We start from the raw sequence: 18442 nt of genomic DNA, 5'->3' as shown, positions 1-18442 counted from the left end.
AGAGGATGGCCCAATGATGTTCTTTGATAGATTTCCTTTTACACAGGCAAGTAAACAGGACCGAAGGTTTAAGTCTAGGCACTAAGTCAAAGCTAGTGTAAGGAGTTTCATACGAAAGTGTGTATTTTATATCACATTTGTTACGTATCTTCCATGCAGGGCGGCCATTGTATCAGAGTATTTTTCAAGCAGTCATTTGCACACCAGTTATACTGGGACCTCATCCTAGTATGTTCAGTACTATCTACTTTGTTTTATAACTTCTAATGCAATAATTTAGTTGTCAGTAGGAACTTAGACCCAGTGGAATTCTTCGAAAATAATTAAATGATAATATAGATACACTTTTTATAGATTTACTGAATTATTTTGGTCTTGCATGCCTAACACACATAGAATATAAGCATGGTTCTTGTTCTGAACACCTGTCCCTGCTCATCCCAGCGTTACCAGCATCTCGCTTGTCAGGAAATGCAAGGCAAACACTTGATCCTGGTCGTGGTTATCTTTCTCACTTGTCCTTCCTCCTTGGCCTGAGAGTCTATTCTCAAGGGCCTCTTTGTCCTCAATATGCTGGCCATTATCTTCCCTAATTGGAAGTGTGCTGATTTTAGGGACTCAGACTTGCCCTGGAACTGACTCATTGTCCAGTTTGGGTATCAGAAGAGCTTGCTCAGCGAACTGCAGAGAGTCTGTTGTCTCTGCCCTCGCTCTTTACCACTGTCTCTGCCTAGCACTAACTTTGCTGTAATCTACGGTGACTAAAGTCCTGAACTTCTGCTTAGTGACTCCCTGACTAGGACACAGCCCCCTCACCTCTAAATCCCTCCTTTGTGCTGAGTGGCTTTATACACACACATGCACACACATTAATATTTGTGCTTGTGTTTATATATACTTGAACCCCCAAGCCTGCGATTTCAAAGCTTAATAAATAGCTTTCTAGCAGTGATATTAAAATAAAAAGCTATTCCCTTCTCTAAGAAATAAAAAAAAAAATCCTTTCTGCATGTTGTTAGTTTTCTGTTTTCTACTTCAAAATTCAACTGAGATCGAAAGCTGTTGGGACTATTTCTCCTTCAGAATTCAACTGAGATCAAAAGCTGTTGAGACTACTCCTATGTGAAATAATTTCCAATAAAGTTTTATTTAAAGTGGGCTAAGAGGGAGGGAAGCAATGTTAAAAGGCAGTTATGCAAAAGTAGTTGTTTGCTTAGGTCTCACCTAGTAGTTGATTAGGCAGAAAATATATTTTTTCTGACGGTAGAAGAGAGAGGAGTGATAGCATATACACGTTCCAGGATGCTGGTCACTCTTGTACCATTTGGCTGGTTGGTAGAGTGGCCACATTCCAAACCACTTAGTCACCCTACTTAGGGAAAGCACCAAGATGACAATGACAACATTGCCTCCTCCCCACCTAATAGATTCGCCTGCTCGGTGTACCTGGTAGTTCTTACTTCTCCAGTACAAAAACAAATGGAGGATCACTTCTCACAGGAAAAATAACCCTCGTGCCATGGCGTATTAGGTCGCTAATGGTTAGGAATAGCAGTGGTCCAGAAAAGAAATCTATGTTTTATCTCAATATCTTTAATGTGCTAATTTTATTAAATGCCACGACCCTCTACATTTCTGACATAAATTTGCAAAGTTCTGTTAATCATCTTTGAAGACATGATGTTTTCTGGAATATTCAGCCAGATGGATGGACGCTTTCGCAGAGCACTGGAAGTATTTTCATGACCTGCATTGTGCTTCTGTGCTTTTGATGCTTTGTCAGTATCGTCGGTCTGTCAATGCTTGTCCCCAGCGGGGGACTCGGGCGCTCTGCCCACCCGCATTCTCACCGGGAAGGAGAAGCAAGTACTGGGGAGCAAGGGGCATGCGGGAAGCATGAGTATGTTGAAGTGTGAGCTTACCTGGAAGGTATAATGGGACTTGCCCAAGCCTCGTTGTTTGAGAAGTGCTGTCACAACCAAATGAGATGGAACATGAAAGGACCCAACCTCCTGGGGAATTGGGGGCCAAGCAGCAGCTTGCCGTCTCAGCTGGCTTTGGCGTGTTGCAGTTCTTTTGGGCACAGTGTATTGGGAACCCCAGCAGATGGAGGGTGGTGGCCAGGGCTAAGTGGACAGTGCAGCCCACAGCAGCCTTTCTTCTGTGTCATGCCACGGCCCCTCCCCCACCCCTTTGGGTCCCAGTGTGTGGGTACCTCAGTATGGCGGCTAGTTTCTTCCTGAAGTTCGATATCAAAATAGTGAATGTTCCTGCCTATCAGGGTTTTAGGATAAATTCCCTGTCTTGCCACTGAAATATACAAGGCCTGAGCAATAGCTGCAGTAAAATGCCCAAAGAAAATTTTTATGTGTTATGACCCTGCTTAGGTTCATCCCTAGACTTCATCCATCACTTCATTATGATGCTGTCACATAAAAATGAAATCCTTACACCAACCCGGAATGAGCACTGGAAGAGGTTGCCTTCCAAACGTGCATCTTGTCTAGATGGAATGAATGCCTGCCAGGGGGGCTGCGTGAGCGTGCAGAATGAGGGCTCTGTGTGCTGAGAAATGCCCGACAGTACAGATCTGTTTAGTCACACTGACTAGGAAAGTATCATCCAAGAGCTTGCTAGTCAATCTGCTTCTCTAGAGGTTCAGATTCTGCACCCAGGAATCTAGTTTCAAAACCTCCCCGAATGGTTCTGATGTAGAACCAGTGAGGAAATAAGATGTGTGGAGGTTCCACATTCTGCCCCAGGCTTGCTGCACACTCTTTCAAAACCTGTGACTTAGAGGCTTAAAATGAGCACAGTCTCATGTAAGTTGAAGGCCTTCGGCTTACGCCAAAGCAAACTCCACAACCTTGTCAGTCTTTGTCAATTCCAAGAGCACCTCAGAATCCCTGACTTACTAGTCGGTGGATTTCCCAGTGAACCGTGGCACAGGCCCAGTGGGGGAATCCTAGGGTAGCACATGTTCCTGGTACCTACCGGGAGGCAGGTGCTATTCTAGGCACAGGGGATGCAGTGAGCAAGACTGGCGAGTGACCCATCCTAGCAGAGGTGATGTTCCAGTGGGAAGAATCAGAGAAGAAACAAGCATGCAGATAAATCAACTAGATCATTTGTAATAGTAGTAAGTACTATGAAGAAAGTAAAGTTTCCGTACTTTCCGCCTCTCTTCATTAAGGAATGGGAAGGGTTGGGATGGGATGGGATGGGATGGAGGATGATTGCAGAGGGAGGTAAGGACCATGCCCCTTTACATAGCATGGTCAGAAAAGACCTTGTTAATGAGCACGTGGCCTGTATCTAAGCCATAAAGCAATGAAAGGGAGGCAGCCTGTGAACATCTCAGGAAGAAAGAAACTTGGCTTATTTGATGCAGAGAAGATGGGTGTGTGATGAACAAGCCAAGGGATGGGTTAGTGACCAACTGAATGGCTTTATCTGAAATTGATCCTGAGAATTCTTAAATGTCCTTGTAAAATACCGCCATTTATCAAGTATGTTTCATTGGAGTGACTGTTTTCTTTGGTTGGGATTTGAATTATTTTTATAATTATGTGTGTAAGTTGTTTTCCTTTGCGGAACATTATCATAGGTGGTCCAACTATAAAAGCATGATTTTGCATTCTGTGGCTGTTCTAAGGTAAATTCAGTGATAACGTGATGCTCATATGAGTAGCTGGATTTCAGCGTATTTTGTTTTCCAGGCTGAGTTTACAGCAGTTTGCTCTTTGCTATTTTATATTATCAAGCCCAAATCCTCTTATTGTAGTGATCTTGTAAATCATTGAGATTATTTCCTATCACAAAGTTATTGTAAGCAAGAAAGAAGAGATTCGTTTTCTGTTTTTATAGAACTACATTTATGATAATGGACTTCTATACTTCAACAAAAGAAAATATATTCTCATAATGTTTGCATTGACTAGAGCCTATTTGTTTAATTTTTTTTTCTTTATTCTGGCTGCCATGTCATGCTACAGTTGTATGTCAGTTGCTAAAATTGCTTCATTCCTAACCCGCAGTCTACAACCTGAGTTAATGTCTTGGTATTTATGTCATTGACATGGGAAAGGAAAAAGAATTTATCCTTGCATTTTCAGCTATGGCCAGGAGTTGAAATGGAAGGGTGAAAAAGACAACAAAGGATAGAAGAGGGAAGGGAAAGTTGAAGAAGATGCTTTAGAATATTCTGGAATGCCTTCCTCTCCTTACTTCCCCCAGCTCCAGGCCCTGTAATCCCATTTTCTCCAAGACTTTGACATTTTAGATGAAGCCATTTTGAAATGCCTATTTGATATAGCATTTATCAAGTTCTTATCAGATTCCAGGAACTCATCTAAGCCCGTTATGATGTTAACACATTTAATTCTCACAGTAGCCCAGTAAGGTACTGATATTGCCCCATTTTACAGATAAATATATTGAGGCTCAGAGAAGTTGCATAGCTTGTCCAAGCTTTCTCAGGTAGCACAATAGGGACAAGAGCCCGAGCACTGTGGGTGCAGAGACCAGGCCTTTGCGTGCTCCAGCACACTGGCTCCGATGGCTTCAATACAACCATTTTGTCTTGGGGACTTTTTAATAACAGCCTAAAATGTGATTGTCAAACTTGCTGGGACAATAAGAATTCCAAATGTTTAAAGCCTGTGCTACCCCACCACATGGCTTCATGTTTTCCCTGAGCCTTACCCCATATTTAAACCTCATCCCTCTGATAGGGTCTCCTGGGAGAGGGAAGGAGTCTGTGGCCAGACACAGGTTATAGGACGTGTCGGGGCCACCCCGTTTACATTTGAAGGGCTGCAGAGAATCAGTTGCAGGGAAATGTCCTGCTTCATCCTCTCTTTCCTTCCTTGAAGTTCCCTCCTTCAACTTCCAAACTTAACGGAGGCGTGGACACTCACGATTCCCAGCCAAAACCATTTTTGTTTCGTAAGATTTGGTTGGAAATATACACATGACAGATAAAAAGATTCCTCCAACTTGAAAGAAACTGGTGCTTGCCATACGTAATCCATACCAAGCTGCAATTTCAAAGGACAAATTAGTGGAAGATTAATTATGTTGTCACTTGTTGACTAATAAGCTTTAGCTTTGCCTTTTTAGACCTTTGGTAATAGAAGATGTGCTAATTCAGTTCTAAAATTGGATAATTTTTTATTCTTACTATTTTAAGCTCATTTCATTATATAGTATATATACACATAAACAAAAACACATAAAGGTTTTAGGAGTTCTTTTGTTATTTATGTCAGTTTCTAGCGCCCAAATGCAGCCACGAACGTCCCTCCCGGGGCAGGTACCAGCTTCTGTGCCCGTCGACGTGTGACTGTGACACTCCTTGCTCTTGCCTTCCCCTTGTGAAGACACTGCGTGTGGTTACAGGAAAGCCCAGGATGTGTCTCTCACAAACCTAATTCCTCACTGTGTTTGGGATAAGGACTCATTTGCTCAACTCTAAGAACTAAAAAGATAATAATTATTAGCAATCTTCTAAAACATGATATTATTTCAAAAATGGAAGAATATGTTTCCGATATTTCTACCGTGTGTCTCTTGCTCCAGAAAGGGAAGAAGCTGTATGATGGGAATCCAAGAAGCAGAGGCATTAACAGTCAGAGCTCCTTGTTTGCAGCTGCTTTGCCAGGCTCTAGAATTTCCAAGGGCAAACGTGCAAAAATAGAGTCCACCTGTAGCTGTGCAAGGTCTATAGAGCTGGGCCCTTGTTAACTATCCCTTGATGGTAAAGAGAGGGATTTACGGTGTGTAATTTTTTTTGCATTCATTGTTTTACAATTATTTCTTCAGTGGACTCATTCTTCTTTCTGTGAACTTTTGTCCGGTAAATGAATGAAGTAGAAAACATTTTAATAACTTGTTTGTAATTTCAGCATATAATATTGATAAGATATGATGCTTTGGGCCCTGATTTCCAATTTACTGATACGTCCATTCATACCATGCACCTCTTACTGCTGCAGAAAGCAACCGTATCATGCTCATCATGTGGCTATAAAGTATATTGTAAAATATTAAATAAATACATACATGTAAAGCATAAAAATATCAAAGCTGTCATAATGTGGCGGTTGACAGGAAAAGCTTTGGATCAGACAAATCTGAACCAAAGCCCCGGGTTGTCCATTTCCAACAGTGTCCTTGCTAAGCCACGCAGCCTGTCTAGGCTACATTGTTTCTTTATCTGCATGATGGATATAAGAATATTTATTTTTTAGAGCTCTGAAAGTAAAAAATGACATAATAAGTACTGAATAAGTGATTTTTAAAAAGAGAGACTAAATAGCTCTTCTAAGAAATTTGATTTAAAAGAGAAGGCAAGAATGTTAAGAAATACCATTTCGCCGTGGTTGTTTTTGTACTGTTCTACAGTTTCTGATATTCACCTTTTTTTTTTCATTTTAACATGATATTAGAATCCATCTTATAAGAATGTATTCTATAATTTAAATTTAATTGGAAGTTTTTTTTCTTTCTTAGTAGTACATAAAATAGTGATGTGTCTTGCAATTGACCTTTCAGATTCAGTGAAATACGGTTTTTATGATGTGTATCAGCATTTCTTTTTCTTCAGGAGGCAATATTGTGTAGTGGCTCTGCATCCAGACCGTGGTTGTACATAGATTTTGCCAAATTCCTGAACCTGTCTTTGCCTTATCTCTTACTTGCAAAATGAAGACCTCTCCCATGACTTTGTTAGCATTAAATTAGAAAATGCATATAAATTTCTTAGCACAGTGTCTTGTGCAGAATTGTTAATGCAAAGTAACGGCCATTATGGCTGTTGTTGTCTTCATTTCCTCATGAGTCTCTGTATTAACTGACCTGGATACTAGATCCAGGACTGCCAACTCATTAACTTTGGAGTCTTGAGCAAGGTACTTAGTTTTTCTGTCTCACTGTCCTGCAAATACTGTTTTGGCCAAGATGAACTACATTGTGTAATTTTATTAACTCATTCAATCTTAACCTAATGTGACCATGCAATGAATTTCATTTGTTTCTTTCAGTTTGTGGGGACATCCATGGACAATTCTTTGACTTGATGAAGCTCTTTGAAGTGGGGGGATCTCCTGCCAACACGCGCTACCTCTTTTTGGGGGACTATGTTGACAGAGGGTACTTCAGTATCGAAGTAAGTTCACATTAATTCTTCTCAGCTGCTCAGTTGTAAATCAACTGTATCTTAATGAAAGAAGAGTGATGAATGTTCCTGCCTTAAGGAAATCCCCATTCTATAACCATGAAATTAATACATTTACTCCATAGAATATTACATACCCTATTTTCAGTAGATTCTCGTATCCTTTTTAATGTATACGGGTGCCAAGGAAATGGCAAATAGTAAGATTTTTCCTTTTGTATATTTCATATATTTGCAACTTTGCAAAAATTGCATCTTATTTGACATTAGATAATTTTATTTCTCACTGAAAGAACTAATCAAAGTTGGTAAAATGAGCAGGGATATTTTTTCATGTCTATGTCTTACGATTGTGAAACAGTGTCACCTCTATAAATTGAAAGCAAAGTGCATGTGTCTCTGTGTGTGTGTGTCTGTGAGTGTGTGTGTGTCTGTGTGTACACTTTCAGCTGCTGTATTTTGTCTTTCTTGGCACCTGTCATCTAACCAGGGTAATTTGTCAAACTCATTAATTCAAACAAAACATATAACCTTTGAGTTGAGGCCCTTCCGCAGCCTCCCACTTGCATCTGCTCTAGGTGAGTAGAAATCGCACTTACAGCAAAGGCAAAGGCCTTGTTTTATTCATACATCCTTTTCTTCCTGGTGCCGAATGTGGTGTCTCAATAAATGTGTCTTGAAATAAATGATTTGACATAGAAAATGTTTTAAAGAATCAGAGCTCACATGTAGTAGCTGACAGTATATGTGCTATAAAGAGAAACCATGAAAAAGGAAAATGATTATTCTTAAACAGAAATTAACATGATATATTCATAATAATCATATGAAAAATCCTATGTTTTAAAATTTTCATTATCATATTTTATTTACAAAATAGATATTTAATGTTGAAAAGCATGTAACCCTTAGTTTTTGTTTTTAAAGCTGTAATACCAATTTTATTCTTTGGTTATTCAGTTCACCTCCAGTCATTGACTATACACACACACACACACACACACACACACACACTTATATATACACCCACATACATACACATATATACACACATATGCATGATAAGAAAATATACAAACATGTATAAACATATATATTTCCACCAATATATTCTTTCTGCATTTAAGGATCACAGGTTTCTTAATTACTCATGGTGATGATGAGGGAAGGGGAGGGGTGGTGATGGTGCGTAAATCCCAAAAGAGAAAGTACGTTTTTGGAGTTTCCTCCATTTGGTGATCAAGTAACATCAAACACATAACATGTGCATGCATAAAATGTATATTATTGGGACTGTGAAGGATTTGCAGAAATGTAACATACACCTTTGCTCTCTAGAAACCTAAATCTGTGTTGGAAAATATAACCATAAAAATCTGTGTGGAATCAGAAACCTAGAATAGGTGATTGTCCAGAGTTCAGAAATTTGAATGGATTATTAAAATCTTATGATAAAGGAGGTATAAAAAGTAAGTGTCATTGGAACACAGAAACGTGAGGAAGTATTGAGAGCACACGGTTGGGAAAGAAAACAAAGCACAAGAAAGACAGCTGGGAGGGAGATGGAAGTGAACAGAACAGAGGAAGAAATCAGTGAACCTTGCAAACCTTGAGTTTTGCTCTTGGGATAACTTGACCAGCTTCAGCAGCAGGGAAGGCCAATTAAGTATAAATTTTTTAAGACTTTTGTGTCACATTAGGGCTGCGGTCTGTCGAGAGTAACAGCATCAACAAAACAAAAGCCCTAAGTAGTGGTGGTTTGAACAACAGAAGTGTTTATTTCTCACTCTATAAAATCCCGTAGATGGGCAGCCCAGGGCTGGCGTGGCCCAGCATGGCGCCGGGGCCCAGGCCCCTGCTGCGTTGTTGCTCTGAGGTTCGTGGCCTCATTCCAGAGACATCCCGGTGACGCAGGACAGCTGCATCAGCTTCAACCACCGTGTCTCCGCATTACATTCAGCAAGAAGGAAAAGGAGAAAGAGCAGGGTGTGTCCTCTTAGTTAAGGATGTTCTCCAGAAATGGCAGTCACTTCAGGCTCTGTCCCAGGGGTCAGACTTTGTGGGTATGGTGCTAGGTGATTTGTGTGTAGAGGGTTTGAGAAAGACCACAGTGGCCAACAAACAGCAACGGAAGGTCAGGGGGTTCTGCTCTTCCCCTTCAATTAGGGTTATGTAGGATCCAAGGAGATGCTTTAAAAGTTATTTTAGTAACCCTTAAATTCATTTTCCAAGTGAGGCATTCCCAAGATTCTCCAGCTGGGAGCGATTATTCTTATCAGCCAAGTGATGGTGGAGCGCTATGTTTTAATATCATAACATTTGTGACTTTTAACAACTTAGTTTGTATCTTTGTAAACGTAATCAAAGGCAACACTTTGTTGTTAATTTATTAATAAATATAAAGCACTAAATTATCCGTTGCTTGAGTAATAGTTGACACAATTAGACTTTTCCTTTTTTATGCCACCAACCTCATCCTTGGATAATTTAAATTCTTATTTTATTTGTCTTTATTTACCTTTATTTATTTATTTATTTTTTTTATTGTTTTACTTGAAGACTGCAGGCTTCTGAACCTCTGGCCTCAAACCACTTGAAATTTCCTAAACTTTCCCTAATTAGAGCTTTTCAGAGCTCTGTCTTTTTAAAGTAGTTAAGAAGGAGTAATCACTAATTTGTTCCTCAGCAGGTTTTTTTTTTTTAGTCTACAATTAATCTAGATATTAGAACTAGGAAAGTTGCTATATTTTATATAGTATGCTCCTTTTGAAATACAAGCAAAGGATCAGAGAATCAAACCGACTGTTGGTGACATATCCCATGTAGTTATCATAGGACATTTGAAAGTTCCGAGATGCATGTGTCAGAGGTCCTCATCCTCAAAAACACCTCTTTAATTAAACTCCGAGAGTCTGAGAGTACAGCCCCAGGGACTGCAGCATACATGCAAAAATGACAAAATAGCTCAGATCTGAAATGTTCCGTTTCGATTAGATTATGACCTTCGAGGTGCTTTGGGACGGCTCAGCGATATCATCATCATCATCGTGTCTACAATAGAACAGACTTTCATATAAAATGGACTCACTGAGAAATACTTTAGGGATTTTTATTGCAGATCAAGGAAGCTGACATTGTTTGTATTTGGTAAATCCTATTGTTTGCATGTTTTAAATGATCTCATTTGTTCCTCGCAGCTCTGAACGGAACATGTAAATGCATTCATTTTATGAGGGCAGAAACTGAGGCTCTGAGAAGGTGGCACACGTAGTAAATGGCAAATGGCAATGCTGGGATTTGCAGACTTTGCTCTGTCACACCCGGGTCTCGGCTGCAGCACCCTCACCAGTGTGCATTCAAATGTATACACACGGCCCTCTCCCCACCTGCACCCTCTGAAGGTCAAAGCATTAAATACAAAATGTCTCTCCAGTACAATACTGTGGTTTAAAAAAAAAAAAATCCTGAAATAAAAGTCCAGTTTTCCAGTGTGTGTTATCCTAACAGGCTTCAGAGGGTTCTTGAATCATCTGGATAATTTGGAGCTGCACGGCAGGTACTGTCCCTGGGCCATCCTCTGGGAGAAGGGAGCACTTAACTTTAATTTTTACCAAATCAGCTTTGAAGAACAGGCCCGGATTTCAAACGGGCACCAGGCGATGTGCTCTGGGCAGTACACGGAGCTCAGTTTACGCTCTGCCCCGTCCCCACCACCAATCTTCTTTTGCCAAGATTGGAAATCATCTCCCACAAAGTTAGCTCCAGTAAGACAGGCAAGCTTTTGAGTCGTGATGAAAGAGGTAATTCTGTTGTGAGTAGTAATCTGTCTGACACCAAATGCTGCTCTTCCCGATGATTGCATTACTCCGCCTAATCTCTTTGATCAGGCAAATGTGTGCGAGGGCCATGGCTGAGTGTGTTTTCCGGGGAACACAGGGGAAAAACTCAGAATTGCGAGCAGTCACGCACAGCTGTTTCTTTCCATGCAATTCCCCAAGCTCCTCTTCCAGCCATGCTGCCCACGCTGCCTTGACTTTTGCAGCGAGCTGCCCCTTGGCCCTGCCTGCGGCTCCCAGCCCAGGCCTCAAACTCGGTTCAGCGTGAGGAGCCGTGTTAATTCACTGTGAGTTCCCAGACCAGGGTGAACCACATCGAGGCAGGCAATGTTCCATGCTAATGCCTGAACATAACAAGCAAGGGGCACACCGAGCGATGTTAGGTGACAGTGACACCAGGGACACGAGGAAGAAGTTGTCAGCCGTCTCCCTGCATTGCTCTTCCAAGGCTGCCTCTCCATGTGTCTGTCTGGCCCTGCAGAGGATGTCCTGGGGGGGCTGCGTTTGACATTTCAGGAGTTTGGATCTTTCCCAGCTAATGCGCATCTTTCCCTTAATTGCCCAGTGATTGGAGCCTGTCACAGCAGGGGGGTTACCTTAGAGAGCTGATTAACTTATAGCTAAAGCTGTATATTATTTTACTCCCTCGCTTCCTCCTTTACTTCCCTGTGCAATTTTTCCAGAATATTTATCACTCAAAAGCATAAATTACAAAGTATATCATTGCACTATTATTATCAGGGAACCAATTAAACTAATGAAAATTGCATTCTTATTGGGTTAATCAAATAGGAGAAAGCTGTGTCTTTGACAGAACTTGATCAAAAGACAGAGATGCTTAGTCTCTCATACTGAGTAACCTCAACTACCTGTAAAATGTAAATATTTGTTTAATTAAGAGTAAGAGTGGAAAGACAGCTGGGATCCAGTTAAAGTGATCAGTATAACTCATTTGCATCTCACCATGCAAGAACGGCCAGTGTAACAGGGCACTCTGTCTCTACCTTCACCAATTAATTCCATGAAGATTAGATTTAAATTAGGCATCTGATACCACACAGATAAAAAATAATTATTTAAGTACTTTTATTTCACTGCTTTCATCGTGATAATTTTTTATAAGAGACTTTTCTTTTTTTAACTAATATTAGGTTATGATTTTGCTTAAGATCCTCAGCGCTCCAAAATGTTAGAACTGTAGACGGCAGAGTAATTGCCAGCGAGGCAGCGTTGTGCTTGGCAGCCCCCGCCCGCCAGATGCTGAGGGTGAGGCTGGCAGAGCTCCACTCCTCGGTCCACCCCTGCCCTTGCACTGGCTGAGTTTGGGGTTTTATTCAGTGTTTGGGAAGGTATTTTATTCTTGCCACAGGGGAGAGGGAAATAAAATTGAAAAGAGGATTCTTGTTTTTAGACTATTCTGAGCCAAGGATTTGGAAATTGAGTTATTTTTTCTCTCTCCCTACCCCCCAGTCTCTCTCCTTCCTTCCCTCCTTCCTTCCCTCTTCCCTCCCTTCCTTCCTTCCTTCCTTCCCTCCTTCTTTCCTTCCTTCCTTCCTCCCTTCCCTCCTTCACTTTTTTCCTTCCCTTTTTTCCTTCCCTTTTTTCCCTTCCTTCCTTTTTCCTTTACAGGAAAGGAGCTAATATTTTCTGAACTCCTACCATATACTAGGTGCTATATCTATTAAATAATAAGGGAAGTTAAGTGTGTATTTCATCATTTAAAAGTTGTAAGTAGATGTGATCGGCATAGTTAGCATAGAGCATTTCTGTATCACTCTTTGAGGTTTCAGTTATGGAAGAGCTGCAGTCATTAGGACTGGAGGTGAGAAAGCCATGTGCTAGTATCAAAACAAGACCTTTTTTTTTTTATATATATATATATATTTTGAGACAGAGTCTCACTCTGTTGCCCGGGCTAGAGTGAGTGCCGTGGCATCAGCCTAGCTCACAGCAACCTCAAACTCCTGGGCTCAAGCGATCCTCCTGCCTCAGCCTCCCGAGTAGCTGGGACCTCAGGCATGTGCCACCATGCCTGGCTACTATTTTCTATATATATATTTTTAACTATCCATATAGTTTCTTTCTATTTTTAGTAAAGACGGGGTCTCGCTTTTGCTCAGGCTGGTCTTGAACTCCTGTGCTCAAACAATCCACCCGCCTCGGCCTCCCAAGTGCTAGGATTACAGGCGTGAGCCACCACGCCCGGCCTCAAAACAAGATCTTTAACAGAAAACAAAAGAGAACCTGTGGGTCTTAGAATGTGATTACTCTAGTAGTAGTTGAGTGAGGTTAAAAAAATACAGTTAGATTTTAGTTGGAGAGATAATAGCTTTGCTTTAACATAAATTGTTACAGGCAAAACTAACCTTAAAGGGGTCAGAATTGTGATTATATTTTCAAAAGAATATTGCCGGGGAGGGGGCACAAGGGAGCTTTCTAGGTGCTGAAATATGACGGATCTGGGTATTGTTTTCATGGGAGGAGTATACATATGTAACAATGAATTGACCTGTAATTTAAAATATGTACACTTCACTGGGCAAGTTATGCTGTCCTCAAAAAAAAAAACCCTTTAAAAAAAGAACTACACCTACAGTACAGCCAAAACATGTATTCTCTCTCCCAGTATATGAATAAAATTCATGTACAATAGCAATTACAGCATGTAAATGTATTTTCAAGGACATTACATACCCATTCATATTCTATATTAGACAGCCTAAGTTAGCAGCCAATTTGAGAAAACATATATTACTTTCAGATTAAGGTACAGCTGGGCTGGGCGCGGTGGCTCACGCCTATAATCCTAGCACTCTGGGAGGCCGAGGCAGGAGGATCGCTCGAGGTCAGGAGTTCGAGACCAGCCTGAGCAAGAGCGAGACCCTGTCTCTACTAAAAATAGAAAGAAATTATCTGGACAACTAAAAATATATATAGAAAAAATTAGCTGGGTGTGGTGGCGCATGCCTGTAGTCCCAGCTACTCGGGAGGCTGAGGCAGGAGGATTGCTTGAGCCCAGGAGTTTGAGGTTGCTGTGAGCCAGGCTGGCGCCATGGCACTCTAGCCTGGGCAACAGAGTGAGACTCTGTCTCAAAAAGAAAAAAGATGAAGGTACAGCCTTCTAAACTTTAAATTAGGAACAGTCTTCCCTCATTGACATTAATGATAGTGTATAAATATCTTCTGAAATGCAAGACAAGCTTCAGTAGGGCAGACTCCCCTTGTTAGAACATGTAAGCGCAGCTATAAAACCTGACACAGCAGAGACTCATCAGACCACCGGACTACCCTGAGATGTCAGGGAACTTTGCACACATCAGCAGATCAATACACTTCAAGGATCACTTGTGCAGCCATTTGGTCAACCTTTCAGAAATATTAACATCATTAGTCACATGAACTTTAATAACTATAATCAGAAAGCAATAATTAAAAAATGAGGATATATAATTTAACATCAACCTACTGTTTTTGTTTACTTCAATCGTAATTACATAGTTAGAGACAATATCTTGCTCCAGCAACACAATAAGGCTCACTTGTTCTGATAATTAGTATTTTCTTCCAAACTTGGACTGTAACACAACGGATTGAAACCATAATTAGTTTGCACTCAATTTGTAAATTATCACATGAGCTGACAGAGATGATGATTCTTCAGGGGTAGCACAATGAGAAAGTTGCCAGTAATTTTTCCCTATAGACATTATCTGAAATATCGATGGTATATTGGAAGCCGATTATTAAAGTCTGAATATTGTGGATTTTGGTTTCAGATTTTAGTAACCAGAATCAGATTTGTCTCAGTATTTTTGTGATTTCTATATCTTCTTAGCTTCACTATCAGAACATAAATTTCATGAGAATAAAAGAGTTTCCTTGGCTTTCAAACTGTGGTGTTCTGTTCCCTGGGGATTCTTAATGAATGCCAGTTGCGGATGATGAAATTGATGTCGATCGTTGAGTGTCTCAGTCGTCTTGGCTCACGTTCCAGGAAGACTGTGTCGATGTAGGTGTATTGCAAACTTGGTAAATGCGTCGTTGGTGTCATTTCTACACAAACTGATTTGAGAGTTTTAAGGTATATGAAATGTATCCCCTCGCTATTAGTACAGTGTGGTTAACAAACAATTAATGGATGAAATAAAACACTTCTCTTTATAACCCTAATTATTTAAAAACTCAGCTACCAGAAAAGGAAGACTCAGAAGGAAAATGCAGGATAAGATTTGAAGGCGAACACTGAGCGGCTCAGGCTGACTTTGATTGCTTCCCCATTTTCTGTTACTTTCTGTCGCTACCTCCCTGCCTTCCTCTCCCTGGTCATCTTTTATTTCAGAGTCATTTGTATGTAAAGCCTTAAGTTTTGTTTTATACATAAATATAGTTATAATAAAGGCCAGGAAACCTTATTACACATACCAATATCTCTTCTCATATTTCACACTAACATGTTTTCATTTAAGCTTCTTCCTCTTTCCATTTTTTTTCCCCTAAACCAACCTCTCTCACTCCCCCCAGGCCATGTAATTCTGTTAACCATGTAAAATCTGTTGTTTTCTTGTGATGTATGATGAACCTTGACTTTGTACCAAAGTAATGTTTTCTGTTTGATTGTCAACATCTTCCCCAATAAGGCCAGCCCGTTGGGGATTTTTGGTGACATATTTGATTCATGTCTTTAGGATATGTGAGCAATGGAATACATAACTATAAAGGAAAAATATTTATTTTTATATGATTTTTTGTTTTTATTTTTCTCAGTGTGTGCTGTATTTGTGGGCCTTGAAAATTCTTTACCCCAAAACACTGTTTTTACTTCGTGGAAATCATGAATGTAGACATCTAACAGAGTATTTCACATTTAAACAAGAATGTAAGTATACTTCAAGCCTCTTCCTCTAACACCATATGTGCTAAATAATCATTTTCATCCATATGCAATGCATTGCCTAAAAGTCAAAAACTTAACGTGACACCTTTTTGTTTTATTCCGTGTTTCTTTTAAAGTGTGGACAGTTAGGAGAATACAGAATTTCTTTTTAAATTATAACTTCTCTGTAAAGTGATCTAAGAATTTGAATTAAGATTTGATGTAATTTATTATAAGAAACAATTGATTTATGGATACTACTGCTTGTGACAATAATTCTACCCTTTAATCTCATATCACTCAAGAAAAGCGAATGGGAAGGGCGGATTGAACACTATGCCTCTGTTGTTGGGCCCAATATATATTAGCCTCTAGTGTATTTTATAAAATTAAAGACGACTTCCTTTAGATATAGATAGTAGGAGTACAGAGTACTTCCTTTAAATTTCATTTTCCTCCTCTCAATTTTCCCTGTTGTCCACTGAAACTTGTAAAGATACATAAAGCTTAAAGTTTTTGTGCTGTATATAAACACAGTTAAATTGAAGGCCAGGTATTGGTACTACACATACCAGTATTTTTCTGTTTCATTTAGTTCTATATTCACTGGAGCATAAATCTTCTCTCGAAACATTAGATGTAAGTCAATAAGGGAAAAGCAATTTGCAGTGAGATAGAAACAACTTTAGAAAATTTCTTGCCTTATGCTTTTCTATAAAATCATTCAGGAATATCAGCCAGCCTCATGGCCATTTTTCTGTTGGTCTTCCAGTTGTTTGTGTATATTGTGATACATCTGCAGATAAAAAGCCAGAATGTATATAAAAGTTCTCTCTCTTGCTATATAAAAAGTTATGAAAAATTGTAAAATATAGACGAATGACAATAAGGAAAAATACCAGATATAAAAGGTCAATCTGTAACTCTTAAAAAATCTTATTAATTCTATTTTGGAATTTGCAATGTATGCTTTTATGCTAATAATACAGTTGTGACAAGAAAATGTTTAAAAAAATATTTCAATGAAATGATCCTAGCTATAAATCGTGAGAGTAAATATTTGTTTTTTTATCAAATTTTAAAAGGTAAAATAAAGTATTCAGAACGCGTATATGACGCCTGTATGGATGCCTTTGACTGCCTTCCCCTGGCCGCCCTGATGAATCAGCAGTTCCTGTGTGTGCACGGTGGTTTGTCTCCAGAGATTAACACTTTAGATGACATCAGAAAAGTAAGTTCTTGGTGGCTCACACCTGTAATCCTAGCACTTTGGGAGGCTGAGGCCGGAGGATCACTTGAGGCCAGGAGTTTGAGACAACCCTGAGCAACATAGTGAGACCCCGTGTCTACAGAACATTAAACAACTAGCCAGGTGTGGTGGTGCTCACTTGTAGTCCCAGCTACTCAGGAGGCTGAGGCAGGAGGATGACTTGCACCTGGGAGTTTGAGGTTGCAGTGAGGTATGATGCTCCTACCGTACTCTAGCCTGGACAACACAGTGAGACTCTGCCTCAAAAAAAACAAAAAAAAAAAAAAAGAAAAAAGAAAAGTAAGTTCTGTTATTTTCCAAATCTAATCATTCTGTGTGCTTCGGTAATAAACAGAAGATGTGAATTACCCCACCTTTATCACTAACTTTGAATTAAAATGATTTAAATTGGTCATGAATCTCTTCTTTACGTTAAATTTTTATCTAGAAAAGAAGCTATATTTATACTTGGAAGAGTTTTTATCTTTAGAACTTCAGGGTTTACCTTGCCACGTGACATGTGTCATTGGAAAAATAAAATATTTGATCTCTGAAAAAGAAATGCTTTTTCATTTCCCTTCAGCTTTTTTCAAACAATCCAGTGTATATTCATAATACATTATGGTAGAAATGTTGCTTTGCCCTTGGGAAAATATCACAACTTGACCTTTGAGATATGTACCTTTTATGGTTTTTTTTTTTTTTAATTTACTATTTGTTACAGCTTAAAACTTTGAAGTAACAATCTCTAACAAAGGCAATGATGATATTCTATTGATTGCATGGAATGGCTGGGTGAAAAACAATTGAGTAAATTTAATCATGGCTATTGTGTTTGCTTTAGCCAGCAAAAAGATGAGTTAAATTGAATTTAGAAGTGGATTATGTCTTTTTCTTGAGAAAACATAATAATATGGTGTAGTTTTATATAGTAGAAGAAACAGTCTTTTTTTTTAGTTATATTTCTAACTCTGATAATTGCAACAATGTAAGGAAAAGAATGAGAGAAAGAGTGATCAAAAAACTCTGCATATTTTTCTTGGGGCCAAAATCACTAAAGGGAGAAAGCAATGTAAATGTTTTCTTATGTCATCCTGAAATAATATTACTTGGAATTATTTTAAAGTATGATAATTTGTTCACATTAATATTTATAATATTATATGTGATTGAAAGATTGTGTTCTATCTTTCTATCAAGGAAATCTAAGGTAAAAATTTTTTGTGAGAATTATGAACACTTGAAAGCTTTATTTATTTTTAGGACCTTCTTTCTTCTACTTTGAGAGACCTAAGAAAATATGCTTG

General features: G+C 39.3%; 1 protein-coding gene across 2 annotated transcripts in view; it reads left to right on the top strand.

The window, feature by feature from the left end:
- The window catches only part of PPP3CA (protein phosphatase 3 catalytic subunit alpha), a 295122-nt gene that overhangs the window by 210530 nt on the left and 66150 nt on the right, over positions 1 to 18442 (top strand). For both annotated transcript variants that reach the window (XM_045536752.1, XM_045536751.1), the window contains exons 3-5: positions 7044 to 7168; positions 15778 to 15889; positions 16972 to 17117. In XM_045536752.1, coding sequence (XP_045392708.1) covers positions 7044 to 7168; positions 15778 to 15889; positions 16972 to 17117 — 383 coding nt within the window. The remainder of the gene's footprint in view (positions 1 to 7043; positions 7169 to 15777; positions 15890 to 16971; positions 17118 to 18442) is intronic.

The sequence above is a fragment of the Lemur catta genome, chromosome 24 (genome assembly GCF_020740605.2).
Source record: "Lemur catta isolate mLemCat1 chromosome 24, mLemCat1.pri, whole genome shotgun sequence".
In the NCBI taxonomy this organism is placed as follows: Eukaryota; Metazoa; Chordata; class Mammalia; order Primates; family Lemuridae; genus Lemur; species Lemur catta.
The sequence above is the reverse complement of the archived record's forward strand: the minus strand, read 5'-3'. Positions and strand labels throughout refer to the sequence as shown.